The 16,317-nt window shown below is 30.5% G+C and overlaps 1 protein-coding gene across 3 annotated transcripts; it reads left to right on the forward strand.

The window, feature by feature from the left end:
- The first annotated feature begins 2,521 nt into the window (after positions 1 to 2,521).
- Ca-beta (Calcium channel protein beta subunit) lies at positions 2,522 to 16,048 on the forward strand. 3 transcript variants are annotated; one of them, XM_070650191.1, is made up of 8 exons: positions 2,522 to 3,087; positions 9,874 to 10,565; positions 10,760 to 10,855; positions 10,938 to 11,106; positions 11,256 to 11,423; positions 11,839 to 11,944; positions 12,104 to 12,127; positions 14,251 to 16,048. In XM_070650191.1, exons 1-8 carry the CDS (start codon positions 3,016 to 3,018, stop codon positions 14,742 to 14,744), a joined length of 1,821 nt encoding a protein of 606 aa, XP_070506292.1. In that variant the 5' UTR covers positions 2,522 to 3,015; the 3' UTR covers positions 14,745 to 16,048. The 3 variants fall into 3 exon arrangements, with proteins under 3 accessions (XP_070506292.1, XP_070506290.1, XP_070506291.1); XM_070650189.1 differs by lacking the exon at positions 2,522 to 3,087 and adding an exon at positions 8,911 to 9,536; XM_070650190.1 differs by lacking the exons at positions 2,522 to 3,087; positions 12,104 to 12,127 and adding an exon at positions 8,911 to 9,536.
- The last annotated feature ends 269 nt before the right edge of the window (positions 16,049 to 16,317 follow it).

Raw genomic sequence — 16,317 nt, forward strand, 5'->3', positions numbered from 1 at the left:
TCTAATTCCATACCAAATCTCATAACAGTTCTCCTTTCGTTTCTTATAAAACATCCCACAAAAATGCAGAATGCAACCATAAAAATTTTTATGAACTTCAAAATTCTAATCAAATTCAGCACGAATATGGTACATGAAATAAACAAAAAAAGAACTAAATAATCTAACTGGACTTTTTTACTTCTTACTTCATCTCCATTTTCCATCAATAGCTTCATGTTGATAATTATGCTAATTATGAAATTTTTGCATTCTCTTTTTTATTTCTTAAAATAAATTTTATAAATTTTTTTTTGTTCACTATTTTTTATTTGGGGAAAAGATGAAACAGTAATAAGTTTAAGTATGCCAAAAAAATAAATAAAAATGTAGGAATGAAAGGTGAATTTTTTATGCAAATTCTATTTTTTTTCGTGTGTGCCTCTACCATACGGCTCTCGTATTACCATTTACTGTAAAGGAAATGATGAAGTTTCAAATATATTTTTATAAAATTTATAGTAATATCAGCTTTTAGCGTATATAAGATGAGATCAATTGGCAGAAATAAATGAGAAACAGAAAATTGAATGGTTGAATAGAAATTATAATTTTTAATATAAAAAAGAAATAATTTTTTGGGATGGGAATAAGCTTAAAATTGAGAAATATCCGAAATCAATTAATTCTGAATGCGATGCGCAATACTTGAATGTTTGTGTTTTGTATTATTGAGAGATATTACTAATTAACGGTTGATTTAAATTTGAATTTTTGAATTTTAAAATTTAACGGTTTTTTCAAATTTAAAAATTCAGTTGTTCATGATTTCATGGTTTTAAATTTGAGAAAATCATTAAAAAATTTAAATTTCAAAATTCAACGAATTTTTTTTAATTTGAAGCACACATGAAGAAGTCATGAATTCAAATTTAAAAAAGTCGGTAAAAATTCAATTTTCAATTATTTTAAATTTCGATCAATTCAATAACATTTCACAAAACACTAGTTTTATTCAGACTGAATCAGACAATCAAGTCCACATACAATCAAAGACAATGTTAATGATAAAGCATTTCCAGCAAACAATGTCAAAATTAAAAACAGTTAAGATGCAGCCGATAATTTTGATGAGCGATTATTTCCCTCCAGGGGATATTTCAACATATTTTATAGCGTGCAAATTTTTTTATTTTAACAAAAGACTAGCTTGATATGAAACTATTAAAGGTTAATCAATTTAAGAGGATGAGAGAGAACCAGAAGCGTAGACATTCAATATGAGACGAACTTTTTGTATTATAATTTCATTATTTTGATGGAGTTTTGTGCATGCAACATTGTCAAATATAGAGATGCATGATATGCTACTAAATTGCATCTATAATATCCAATATTCATGAAAAAAATGGCCAATGTTAAGTTCAATTTCAAAGCTAATGTTTTGCGCTCAAATTTACTCATTTTCACATTAATTCCCGTACACATCTACATGACAACACATAAGTAGATCAATGATCATGAAATAAATATTACGAAAATGTCGCAATCAAAAGAAAAAAAAGAAAATAATTAAAAAAATTCGTAAACGAAATTAAAAGTGAAATGAAAATATTTTGAGATCTTACAAAAAACCCGAGAGAGAAAATGAAATGAACAATGAACGATCACAGAAACAGCAGCAGCAAAAAAAAGATTTTCCACTTTGCAAATTTCCTTTCTCAATTACTCAAAGCGTCAGATTTTTTTGTTTTTTTTTTCTGCTGAGCATTTTTAAAAAATTGAGATTTTCTTTTTCATTGCCGATCAAAATGAGAGTCTTGCGAGAAAAGAAAAATTCTTTTTCTCAATGATGATTTTTCATCGCACACATTTTTCTTTTTTCTGAGCTGTTTTTCGGGAGTGTGAGGGAAATTTGAATGTGGTTTGACTGTTGACTGGCTGATTGTATGATTTTATTTTGTTATTTTTCTTAAATTTTCTTTGAATTTTTGAATGTTTGAACATTATTTGAAATTTAACGGTCATGAAATATTTAAAATTTATTCAAACTTTAATAAAACTCTCAAAACAAATTTATACAATTTGAATTTTAACGGAAAAAATTATTTGAACTCAATGAAAATTCCAAAATTTCAACGAATTTTGCACTTGAAAATCATACAATTTGAATTTAAACGGTCAAAAAATGTTTGAGTTCATCAGAAAGTTTGAAATTTCAAACGAATTTTTCTGAGAGGATATAATTTGGTATTGATGGTTACCAAGAGGATATATTTTTCTAATTTGATCAGTTTGAAGAAAACAATTCTAATCTTAAATTTCCGTTAAAAATTTCAATTTCAATTTTGATCATTTTATCAATTTTTAATGATTTTTGTGGACAATAAACTCAATATTAAATCATCACTAAATACAAAATGCGCCCCAAATCCCACCAAAATCTCTCTATTTCTTCTCAAAACAATTTCATTTCGCGGCTATGAATATTTTTTTTTTTCAGTACAAAAAGTGAACTTAAAAATAACTTGATCTGGTGCTGTTTTTGCTCCTCTCAGTCGCTTCAACAAAAGATTTTCGTGAACACACAAAAAAATAATTTTCCAAGCCTCAGAGAATTAAAAAAAAAATGGATAAAAAAAAAATTTAAATTCTATTGCTACACTTGATAAAATAATTTCCATCTCTGGGCCTAATTGAAATCTGGAATTTTCCGACTTCCTTTTAAATTAAGAAGAAAAAATAAAAAGAGACGAAAAAAAAATATATTTTTTAGCATTGCGCGATACTCAATTTGTGTGTTGATTGTGTGTTGCTTAATTCATTTCTATTTTTTGTGAATTTTTTTTTACTGTGTTGAGATTAGGAAGAAAAAAAAATATTTTAAATTGATTTATAAATCAAGTATTTCAAGTGATTTAATTGAAATTTTCAATTTTGAGGCAACTGATCGATTTACATTAACTAGTGATATTCATAAATTCAAGTATAAAAAAGAATAAATTTTCTGATAATTTAAAAAAAAAGAAGGCAAAAATGAACAGAAGACATCACCATCATCATCATCGCTCAACTTATAAGCCTCCATTTCGGTTGAAAAACAGACGGGTAAGCCAAAATTGCTTTTGTTTTTTTTTGAAGACTACGGAATAATGGTGATGAAGGAATTGGATGAAGTTTGTAATTGAGGCTGAAAAATAAAATTTGTTTATTTTCATTTGATCATGGAAATTCCTATGAAATACTCTAAGCTATTGAGTGCACATGCTGATCATAAAGTATTGTGAGATTATTTTCTTTATTTTCTCTTCGCAAGTCTGGGTGCTAATCGCTCTAGTTGTGATCACAAACAATATGAGATGAGGAAAAATTGGTTGGTGTGAAAATGTTGCGTTAAGGTGTCTCGTTGATGATGTTTCTGTGTGTGATGAAACTCATCTTGTTATTCTTGGGATTTGTAAAATTCTGCTGATCGCAAGCTGATCGTTTCCTGAATGATCAGGTTTATTATCTGACTAGTCAAGAGTCGATAGATAGTTGTCCTTAAAGCTAGTCACACAATTATTCAAATTGGAGCCTGTTCACTAAGATAGAGATAAATTGTGATTAATGACATCCCTTTGATGGCATCTGAAGCTAACTAAATCGGTGGCTACTGCTTGCCAATACCAAATTCAATGCTGTTCCTATCAGCAGCTTCTTTCCATGAGCTATTTTGAATTCGTTTTGATCTATTCAGAGTTTTTGCATATCCAGAACTGAATGATACATAGTTGAATGATTGGGAAATAATCTAGCTTTGTTCTAATTAGACCCGAACAACACAACGAGTTCGAAAGGGCAACAACAGGTTGCTGTGTTAACGGTGAGACACCAAGAAGCCCTGATGGCATTGTGACCACTGTTTTTGAATCATTTTTACAGCGGTAAATGTAGTTTTCTCATGTTGCTGACTAAGCCGACTTGTCTTAGCTTCCGGTTAACTTGATTTCGTTTCACTTAGCTATCCGGAAGCAAACACAAGTCGGTTTCAACATCTATGAACTACTCATACAGTTTTTCCAAAATCCTGACTTCAATTAAAGTTAAATTCAATCTTTAATTATGCCAAGGCATTAATTTTGAGGTTATAAAGGTCTAACTGTAATCAAATCAGCTCTTGATTCCAGAAGAAACGATTCCATTTGCATAGAATATACACATCCAATGATAGATTCATCAAAAGTCTGTCAATACCTCTTAGCAACAGCTTTAAAAATTTTATAGCACACACATGATCTTCATCAATATTTCCTATTCTCTTCCTTGTAATTAAATTCAATATGTTATTGTTGCAAAACCGTAATTGTGTTCCGAAAAATTACCCCCTTTTAAAACAGAGACAGATGCACACATAAAGTAGGCTATTTAGTTTATTTTTCTCATCTCGTACTGGTGTGAATTCAAATTGTTTATTTTGACAGATTTTCTATATAAAATAATCAAAATTGAGGCAAAAGCAGCAGAGAGAAGAGTAATCACAGAAGAAGAAAAGCTTTTTGTAAATTTTCCCAGGAGTCTGAAGTCTTTTGATATTCAAATGAAGTTTGATGAAAAATAAGTTTGTTTTTTAGATTTTGTTGTAAATTTTTGCATCTTTATCTGTGTTTTTGAATTTTTTCTTTGTTTAATCAGTAAGTGGTAGGTGGAAATGGAGTTAGGGAGATGTTGGGGAACAAGATCATATTGAGAATCCTCTAGTTCTGCATTTTTATTCTATTTATCTTCCGACAAATCGCATTTTTTGTGGTAAAAGTTGCTCAAATTCAGCCTTCAAGGGCTACTTCACGTCTTACCGTTAATACGAGGATGTAGAGCTACCTTAATGAACACGTTGTTCTGTTAGGGATTTTAATTATGCATTTTTAAAAGAATTTAAGTCATAAAAAGCAGCCACATAGAATATAACCTCAAATTCATAACCCAATTTAAGCAAAAAAGTTTTTGGTCGGTTAGAGTGTGACTGTTGAATTATGAGAGGATTTGAAGTAATTTGAGGCTCATTGTCTGCTAAGGTTTGGTAGAAAATATGAATCCGAAGACTACTACGCTCAAAAAATAGAAAATTTTCCTAATTTTTCAAAATAACAACAAAAACTAAACAAAATACAGCCAAAACAGTGGAAATTTTACCCGGAATTAACAACAAAATAAAAAGAACTTTCTGACAATCGAGAGAGGAAAAATATTTTGTCTTCTTATTCTGCGGCAACAAAGTCTACGAATGTCAGTCATTGGTAGAAGAAGAAAATGAGAAAATAAAATAAAAAAAAATTTCCTCTCACTGCTATGATCATCATCCCGTCGTCGTCGTCGTCGCCACCGCACATCATCTGAATGGCGAAAATCCATGACGTCATAATTTTTTTTTCTTTTACATTTTTTTGCGACGCTCTCATTCATGATTCATCGCTTCTCATTTTTCTCGTTTTTCTTCTTGTACTGTCATTTTTTTCATTCTGCATGATTTTCAATTGAGTAATGTTTTTTTCCTCTTAAGGCATTACTTACAATATTTTTGAATCATCTTGAGCCAGCATAAAGTTAATAATTTTGCAATTGTACGGAAATTCATCTCGATATGAATCATTTACTTAATAATGCATTTCGCTGAAAATGCGCATTATCATAAAAATTCTCGAAAATGCATTCATGAAACAATGTGTGTTAAGAAGAATGGAAGCAGATGAAGACAAAATAAAAACGCAGGAATGCAGTAGAACAACGACAAGAACGTGACGTCAGACAACCATAAATTTTAATATTTTTCCCCTTTTCTTTCTTTCCTGTTCTTATTTCTGCTCCAAATTACTCATTCTCGCTTGATGGTGGTCGGTCTGCTGCAATACACGGGAAAATGCGTTGAGAATCTGTATTAATGTGTAATTGGAGCGCATTTACTGTTAAATTGTTGATTTGAATTTTAAACGGTCATTATGAATTCAAAATTGAAGTTGCTTAAAAAAATTGTGTCATCTCGGAAATCTTTGTCGAAAAAATATTGTTTTAAGTGAATTTTCACAAAAAATAATTAAAAATCGCGATTAACACTGATAAAAAGTATTATAAAAGTGAAATTTCGGTTCTATACAGTTAATAAGTGCTTTTAAACATCAAAGTCAAATCAAAATCAGTCAAAATTATAATAAAATTCATTTTAAATGGAAACTTCAACTTTAAACAAATTAAATTCAAATCTTCAACTAAATTCACTATTAAGTCAGCAATCAAGCAATCAAAACAAGTCTAAACGTGCTCAAATTTAAAACTAACAGCTTAATTCACATTCATCTGCCAAAATGATTACAATAATTCCCAAAAATCCTGTAAAAAACAGAATCAGAAGCCACGAGGCTACATAAACGTTAAACTCGTGCTCAAATTGGTGCGTTTCTTTTTGACAGAATTATGAATAATTTTTATGTTTTTCTTCTCTCCTTCTCCTACTCACATTCGCTTCTTTTTTTTTCTTCTCGTGATCGCCTCCCCTTTGAAAAATCATAATAATAATCAGTGTGTGAGAAGAAAGGAAAGCAGAAAAAAGAAAAAAAAAGTTGACATATATGAAATGTAGGGAAGCTTTTTTTTTCCTTCTCAATGTGCGAAATCCGAAAATGAATGAATGAAAGTTGTAAAATTGCCAATTGTTAAAATGCGCATGCGTCAGAAAAAGTTTCATGTTTGTAGTTGAATTTTGGATGGAATTGAATGTATTGGAGATGTTTTTGTGCTAAAAAAGTCAGGCTTTGATTAGCAAGTTGACTGTTTAGATTTTGAAGTTTTACGGAATTTTGGATTGTTAACATGTTTGAGTGACATTTGGTCTACAATTAAGGAATAATAATACTCAAATCCTGAGGCTGAGGTAGCATATGAATTTTTAATTTAATTAGTGTATAAAAAAATTTTCTCTATACGCATTGAAGTAAATTTTTAGACCATAAAAAGAACGTCAAATACGCATGCGCACGTTCCAATATATTAGCTTGCACGAGCCGCTCCACACTTTCATCCTTGTGTCTCTTACACTGTGTAAAATATAAGCAAAAAAAAGAAATTTTCTCCAATTCCATGCAAAGTCACTGTTTTTTCTCTATCTACAGTACACAGAACAGTATATTTTTTTTTCGGAAAGATTCGTATGTGTGCTTTCAGTCATGGCTCTTAATCATTTTTATTCAGAGAATTTTCTTTTTTAGGGACAAAAAAAAAATAACAAAAAAAAATATTTAAAGTTTTTTGTCGTTTTAGAAGAAATGAAGAAAACTGTGAACTCAAAGTGATAAAAGTGATTGGAGAAATAAATATCAAAATTAAGACTTAATAGCTATTAAAAGAAAAGAAAAAAAAAAAAGATTCTACGAAGAAAGAAAAAGAGCAGACGAACTGGATTTGAGAAATTGTAATTATTATCCCTCCTGACATTTTTTCCTGCTCGATAAGAAACAAAAAAACATGAAAATATATTCAAATGGACTTTTCATCAACACAATTTAGTTCCATTTTAGAATTATTTTTATCATTTTTATGTCCAAAAAAGAGTTGAACGTGAAGTGTACGAGAAACAAGAAATTTTTTTTTTAGTTGTGAAAAAAAAGATGGAAAATTAATGAAGGCACGAAAAAAAATGCATTGAACTTTGAGTTAAGGCCATAAAAATTATTTCGATTTGAGAGGAAATCATTTGCCAATAAGATATGGAATATTAAGAACATATTGAATTTTTTTTTTCATATTTGCATAGGAGTGGTGTGAAACTGCGACACACCAGTGGCAGTGCTATACAAAAGTATGGAAGATGGCAGTGAAAAGGAGGAAGAGAAGGAAGGAAATTTTATTTTTCTTTTAAATAACCCGCATACGTGATAATTAGAATTAAAACAATTTTTTTAGCTGAAGGATTGTCACTTTACATATCGTCATACTCCATTCCTTCCATTCTATCTCTTACTCACTCCCTCCTGTCAACAGTGCTAGTTTGCATATTTTTTCCATTAAAACTAATTGCCATTTTTCGAATGTGTTTCGCTCTGGTGACCTCATTAATGTTTAATGATTCAACTATTTTGCAAAATATAAAATAAATAAAAGTTTTTGAGGCACTGGAAGTTGGTGCATAGAGCGCAGTTTTAGAAAAGTTGTGATTCAGTGATTTTTCAGCAGATTAAAGTCCTTAATTCGACAAAAATTAAGTTTTTCCTCATAAATCTCATTTGTTTAGTGCACAAGACCTAGAATTTACCATTTTTGAGTGACCTAACCTCAAAATTGAGTCAATAATTGCGAAATTGGAGTGAAATTTGAGTTTGAGCTTAAAAGCTCATCAATTTTGATTGACATCTACTTAGAACTATCAAATCCACTTCGTCTAAGTACACAACCCTCAAATTCAATGCATATAGCAAGTATAAACCTCAAAGCTACTCCTATCAACCATCCTAACCCAACAATTCAATGCAAAAACTCCCCAAAGCTCCTCCAATCGACTAAAGAATTAAGATCCCAAAGCATGAATAATATTTAAAAGCTCATTTCAAGTCAATTTGACAAAAAAATAAAATAATAATTCACGAAAAGAAGTACTTAAACAAGTGAAATGAAAGATATGAGCATAGTTTTTCCTCAAAAAAAAAAAAAGAATTTCTTTTTTCTCGTACATTAGAGTCATTAAAGTGCAATAAATAAAAAAAATCTACACGCTATATATTTTCGAACAAAAAAATAATAATAATAATAATTCTGAGGGATGTGATGAAGTCAAATTTTAATGTGAACTATATTATTTTAATTTATTTCTAGTATATCAATATATAATATATATCCATACATGTAAAGAGAGCGAGAAAAAAAAAGCGTTTTTTTTATTTTTGTGCAGTGTAAAGAACAAGAGAGACATACAAGAATGGAATAGTTGAACATTAAAATATATAAAAAAATCAATTCCTTCTATTATTAGTGGAGCATCAGTAGTGTTTGCTAGTGTGTACATTTTATAAATTTGCAAAACAAAGTATTTAAGATCAAAAAAAAAGAAAAGAACAAAAAATTTAGAGAAAGTTGTAAACACAAAATTGTCATTCACAAAATTAAAATTAACATCAAAAGCTTCCAGAAAATCATTTGTCTTTTCGGGAAGAAATTAGTTCCTTGTGGGTGACCAAAAAACAAAATAAACAAAAAAAAATTAGAAAAATTTATTTTCACCACATTAACTTACTTCCCAAAAGAACAGCAACAAGATCATCCTACTTCACTTATCTCAATTCTTTTTTTTTTTTTTTAAATTATTTCACATTCACCACACAAAACACGAAAAAAAAAGTTAAAAAAGAGTTAGTAAGCATTAGAAATCGAACAAAATATCCGGCAAAGTTGAAGAAGATTGGAGGCCTGATCGGCCGATGGTTCAGCGAGCCAACACAACTTCTGATGCCCCAAGCAGCGGTCGTATGGCCTCACTTGGTGGTATAGGATATCCTTCATACCAAGGCGCTGGATATAATAAACTATTTACCCAGGTTTGCAGTCCATCATCATCGTGTTTTGAAAGATTTTTTGATTGATTGATTGATCGATTTTACAAATAATTTTGTACTACAAATTCAATTGTTTTATGTGTGTGTCTGTGTCTGCGTACAATTCGTGTACAATGTGGAATGAATGTAGATGACCCCCAAAAAGAAATGAAAGTAAATGTGTATTTGCAATAATTCATTTATCCTCATAAACACATTTTTAATCCAATAATTGATGTTCAAATTACAATTTTTCTTTAAGAATCAACGTTAAGTAAGGCACAAGTATTCAGCATATCTAAAATAATGTTTTCTCCATTTTCTATTCTATTCATTTTAGGGTTCTGCTGATTCAAATTATTCTCAACCATCTTCCGATCTGTCGCTGGACGAGGAAAAAGAATCTCTTCGGAGAGAGAAAGAGCGTCAAGCTCTTGGCCAGCTGGAAAAGGCAAGAACAAAACCAGTGGCATTTGCAGTACGCACTAATGTATCATATGATGGTAGCGTCGACGATGACTCGCCGGTACACGGCAGTGCGGTGTCGTTTGAAATAGGAGACTTTTTACATATTAAGGAAAAATATGACAATAATTGGTGGATTGGTCGTCTTGTAAAGGAAGGTTGTGAAGTTGGCTTCATACCAAGTCCTGTGAAGCTTGAACACATTCGTATTCAAGCTTCCGCAGTACGATCATCAAAATTATATGCATCCAAAGCTTCATCGAGTGGGAATTTGGGTACGGCGACCGCCCCCGTTGCTGAACCATCGCGGGGCAGTACTCCTCCAACTCCTGGCGATGAAAGTGATTCAATGGGTGCATCGCGTCATCCAAAAACGCCATTAGCAACTCCACCAACCAAAGAAAAACGAAAACCGTTCTTTAAAAAACAAGAGACATCGTCACCATATGATGTGGTTCCTTCAATGCGTCCCGTTGTATTAGTGGGTCCAAGTTTGAAAGGATATGAAGTAACTGATATGATGCAAAAAGCTTTATTTGATTTTCTCAAACATCGGTTTGAGTCAAGGTATTATTATTCGACAGTTTCGAGATGTCATCTCTCTTTGTGCATTCTTTTGGTTTTTCGTCAACAAATAAAGCGGTTCTGTTATTTATTGACAAAAAGCACAGAAATGCACATTATAAATGTTATTTAAGACAAAGATGAATGACTCGTCGAGACTTATAGACTAATGTGCATTTCCTTTCAATCATTTTTAGGATAATTATAACTCGTGTTCAAGCAGATATATCATTAGCTAAACGATCCCTGATGAATAATCCTTCTAAGCGAGCAATCATGGAACGATCAAACAGGTACATTACTGACTTTTTTTTAAGCAACATCATTAATCAAGTTCCGATGCTAATACAAAAATAATTATAATTTTATTTGCAGTCGTTCCACGTGTCTGGCTGAAGTGCAGGCCGAGATCGAAAGAATATTTGAATTGGCACGGACACTTCAGTTAGTAGTTTTAGACTGTGATACTATCAACCATCCGTCACAGTTGGCAAAGACATCATTAGCACCAACTATAGTTTATTTGAAAATAGCTAGCAGTAAAGTAAGTTCGAAGAATTTTTGCTCCTTAAAAATTGGGTCATGAGATTTTCTTCCAAGAAATTTGCTGTGACACGATTGCAAAAATGCAATTTCATGCTCAGTTCCTTCTTATCATCAGCTTTAATTCACTAATTACATTCCATCTTTCAGGTTTTGCAAAGATTAATCAAATCGCGCGGTAAAGCTCAAGCGAAAAATTTATCAGTACAGATGGTCGCGGCTGAGAAACTTAGTCAGTGTCCACCCGAAATGTTTGATGTAATTTTAGATGAAAATCAGTTGGAAGAAGCTTGTAATCATTTAGCAGAATATTTAGAGGTGAGAATTTGATTGGTTTTGTGGTGGATTTGGTGAGGATATATTCGGAACTTGCTACAGACTTGATTTTGAGAAGAAATTACATCTATTCCAACACTATTCCGAGTGGGACTTGAACCTGCGCGCTCTCCTGACATCTGGTCAAGTGCTCTTACCTACTGAGCTATCAGTGGTTGTTAGGAATCTTGGCAGAATGGCTTAGTCATTCGCTTACCAGCTCTTTCAAGCATCTAAAGCCTTTTTCTTTTTAAAAGTGAAGGAATTTTGTCTAAATCTTGGATATAAATCAAGATATTGTTCTATTACTAAGTCACACATTTACTAAATAGTCTCGTTCACCACATATCCTCAACCATACATCCTTTAATAACCAAAAACATTGACTAATATTCTTCTTAATGCATCTTAATTGTAGGCTTACTGGAGAGCAACACACCCGCCAGTGAGATCAACACCAATGCAAAGACCATTGCCACAAGAAGTCTCGACACCAGTTGATAGAATGGGAACAACACCTCCTGGTATGTAAAGCTTTTATTCTTAATTTCTCTTCATTTCTCCTCATTCTATTAGATCTTATAAGACAAGTGTCTAGCATCGAAATTCGATTTTTTTTCTATTATTAATTATCGCATTTTATAATTTTCTCAAAACCAATAAATGCTTACATGAAAATATAGAAGAGAAGGATAGACAAAGAGGAGGTAAAGCATCAACATGTCCATTACTCAGCAACTTCGAAACTTAACTTTTAAAAAGACTTTACACAAAAAATTATGTTTTTAATATTTTTCTTCATTTATCGTTTCTTAATTCTTTGTTTTTATTTAATTACTCTTATCTGTTTTTCATTTTCTTTCCATTATTTCAGCAATGTATGGTTTTGATGATTTCAATACCTCATATCTATAAATCGTTAGAAAAAAAATTATGTTAAATTATTCGCAAATTTCAAAAATTCTTGTTAGTACATTCTTAAAATCTTTAAGTATTTTTCGAGCTTTTGTAATATTTTAAAGTATTTAGAAAGTTTTTTAACAAAAAAAAAATTTAAATTCAAGAAGCTTTAAAAATTATTAAGCAAAAAAAGCTTTTGAAGCTTTACTTTTAAAACCAGATTGTCTCATTTTCTCGTCACTAACAGATACACACACATAATTCATCATCTTTTTTTTTATTCTTAACAAATCCTCTTCAATATCCTTTATTGTCTCGTAGATTGTGGGGTAAAATAACAAATTGATGGAAAACTTGTGAAATATTTTTCCACAATGAATGACTAAAGACTCGATTTAAAGACACAATTGTATCTATGTTATTGTTATTGAGTAGGATAAAGAGCTAGTTTAGACGTTTAATGGCAGATTTAGAGCATTTAATAGATTTAGGAAGAATCTTTATTTACTTCTGGAATTTTATTGATTTCAAATGGAATATTGTTCTTTTAGTAAATGTTGAAGGATCTACACTATTTATATATGAGATATCTGTACTTAAAATCGTGATTTGAGCAGTACTTACCAATTTAATTAAGAAATTTTGATCAAAACTCTAATTTGAATATTGTACACAAACCGAGATGACAGAATTTTTATAGTAAAAATATTTAAATCTAAAAATACCGTTAAATCGTAATTCATTAAATTCCTAGTAAATATTGTATAAAAATAAAATAAATTAGTTTAGTAAATCACAGTAAATGTCATAACCAGTCATCTAAATGTAGAATTCCTTTAAAAATTTCAAAGCAATTCACATTCATTCAGTTTTAAAATTTTCCATAAATCACTCACACTAAACTTTAATAATTTTAAGTAGATTTTTTTTATGATTTTCTTTTTTTTTCTTTCTATTTTCCCCTCTTTAAAATCTCTCTCTATTTTAGTTGTTCAAGGTGTAATTCGTAGACAAACAAGTCAGAGTGATGAGCACATGCTAATTGACTCATAGTTGCCTAACTTTTTACGCACTTTTGTCACTTTTAAAGAATAAAAATCTCAAATTAGAAATTTAGATACTAAGAATTTTTCAAAAAAAAAAGAAATTAATGTATAAAGTTTGTAAGTAGCACATTGTGCACTCTCATTTTACCCCCTTCTGATCATCCGTTTGAATTTTTCATTTCCTACTCGATTCGATTATTTTTCGTGATAAAAATTCAAAGCCAAGAAAAAAAAATCCATATTTCCCTACAATCAATAGATTATCAAGTATATAATAAGCTCCACATTTTTATCCATCGCATTCAATTACTTTTCTGCAAGAAAATTGATTTGTTTTGAGTGACTTTTTTTTATATTTTTTGGTTTGCCTTCTGTTTTTAAAATAGAATAGTTTGAAGATTTCATTTTTTTGATTTCGTTTGACGATTGAAAATACCAAAATTGCAATTTTAGAGCATTTTTGTTGGATTATAAACATGTTTAAAGACGTTTTATTCGAGATTCTTACGATAATTTCAATTTCGCATCATTTGATGAGTTCTGCATCTTTTGACGATGACTCTCGTTTTGCATCTTATGATTTTGAATCTTATTTCGCATCTTTGGATGCTGACATTTCGCGTCATTTTAGATTCAAATTTTGTTTGTTTACAAATTGAATTGAATTTTTGAGCATTCAAATTAAAATTGTTCGCACTTTTAAGAGCTTTTTGCTCAACATTATCGAAAAAGACAGTCAACATCCAACAAAAATGCCCTAAATAGATTTACAATCAACTTTTTTACAAGCTTTTTTATGGCAAATTTTTTGATTAGAAAATTTTTCTCTTTTTTTCATCTTTTAATCAACCTATTTTGCAAATGCAAAATAACTATCGTTATAGGATCATCATCTTATCATCCAAATAGACGATCAACACGATATCCAGATCGTGAAAAAGACAGATTAGATCGATTAGAGCGTGAGAGAGAACGAATACATGCACGTGACCGTGATATGATGAACTACAATTTAAATGAAGATGAATTGGTAAATGATAGACATTATGGTGGTGGTGGTAGTGGTAGTGCAGGTGGTGGTGGTGGTGCTAGTAGTGGAAGTGAATATCCAATGCATAGAGATGAAAGACGTATTATAGATAGAGAATTTCGTGAACGCGATCAACGTGATCAACGTGATCGTATGATGGATGCCCGTGACAGACGTGAGCACTACGTAGGAAATAATAGTAGACAATTAATGAATAATAGTTACGATAATGATAATGTTGATCTAATACGTGAGAAAGAGAAGGAAAGATATGCGCATCGTCGTGATGAATATAATTATAGTCCACATAGAGGTAACAGAAGAGTTTTGAACATGAACGCCATGTAGGAGTCAAGGATATGAGTTTGTGGTCCGGATATTATTGACGATGCCGATTATGAGTATGATGAGGAATTATTTTAAAATAATTGTGTCCAAGAGTGTTTCCATAACAAAAGTGCAAAAATAAAATCCTGACCATAAGCTCCTATCCTCAACCGGTGGAAATAAACAAAAAAATGTTAAAATTAGTAAAAAAAAAGTTGTAAATTACAGTTGGATTTTCGATGATTCGTTCATAAAAATGCAGCTACCTAGGACAGCTTTTCCTATTCGAAAGGAAAACGACTTCCTTCCTATAATAATCAAAAAACAAACATAAACCCTTTCTCTTGTGATAAATGAACATTTAACTGAACGAGTCTGCATCTCATTCGAAAATCCAACTGTAATTTATCAGAAAAAAAAGAAATTAAGGGAGATATAAGGTAGACGTAATGTTAAGTCATTTTTCCAATCATTTTTATTTCTCTTTCTTAAATTCACATCCAAAAAGATCCATTTTTTGAGATGTACATGAAAAAAAAAATGTTAATAACTTCGCGCGAGACTCAATATTATTATAAATATAGTGATAAAGAAATTATACATACACATGATGATATAAGAACGCTCTTAACACACGCTCTGAACATTTAGATAGAAATATCCGAGTTTATCTTTATCGAAATATCGTCATCACTAAGATTGAACTAATTAAAAGTCATTTGACAACAAGAATCAGAACTTTTTTTTTTGTTACTTTTCTGGATTATTCTTTCGAACACAAAAATATATACAGAAAAGCTTTTTGCTGTTATTATTATCGCATCTTCAAAACCAACTAACATCAATGCAGGGATTTAATCGATTCGGTTTGATCTTCAAGTTTGTTTTTTTTTTGGGTATTTGGTGGTTTTCTGGTCTCTTGAATGAGCGAGTTTAGATTGAATTTTATTGATTAAAATTTGTGCAAACTATTTGAAATTCCATAAACTGAGGATTATTAATGAAAGGAACTGACAATTTCAGTGTAAAACTTTCATTATTGAATTATCCTACGAGTTCTATTGATAGAATATAGTTTGTTGTGGTTTCATCAGTTAATCGATAAATGAGGATAGTCCATTGTTGATTCTCATTCAGTTCTTGTTCATTTCCGTGTTATAATGTAAACAAGAAAACGTAAACAAAATGATTTTTGGCAAATTTATTCAATTTAGTATTAGAAATTGTAAATTTACATTTGATAAACTAGTTTTTGCCATGTTTTTCTGTTAATTGAGGAGCTCATGATGAAGTTTAGATCTTAATTGAGCTGTAAATTTTGAAATTAAATTGATATTTGAAGGGATAAAATGGCGGGAAAACATTGTTTTGAAATTGAAACAATTTTAATTGAAAATTTCATTAAATTGGAAGTTCTTGGCCATTGTTTACATCTAGAATGTTCAATTCTTCTTACATGCAATAAGAATTCATCATTTTCAAGCATGTCTAAGAGATTTTGAGTTTCCTACAAAAGAAAAATCGTCATTAATTGAATTTCTCATTAAAATATCGCATAATATCCATAATTAAATTACAAATCACTCATCTCAGA

The sequence above is a fragment of the Chironomus tepperi genome, unplaced genomic scaffold (genome assembly GCF_022539635.2).
Source record: "Chironomus tepperi strain 1889 unplaced genomic scaffold, CSIRO-AGI_Ctep_v1 contig_445, whole genome shotgun sequence".
Taxonomy (NCBI): Eukaryota; Metazoa; Arthropoda; class Insecta; order Diptera; family Chironomidae; genus Chironomus; species Chironomus tepperi.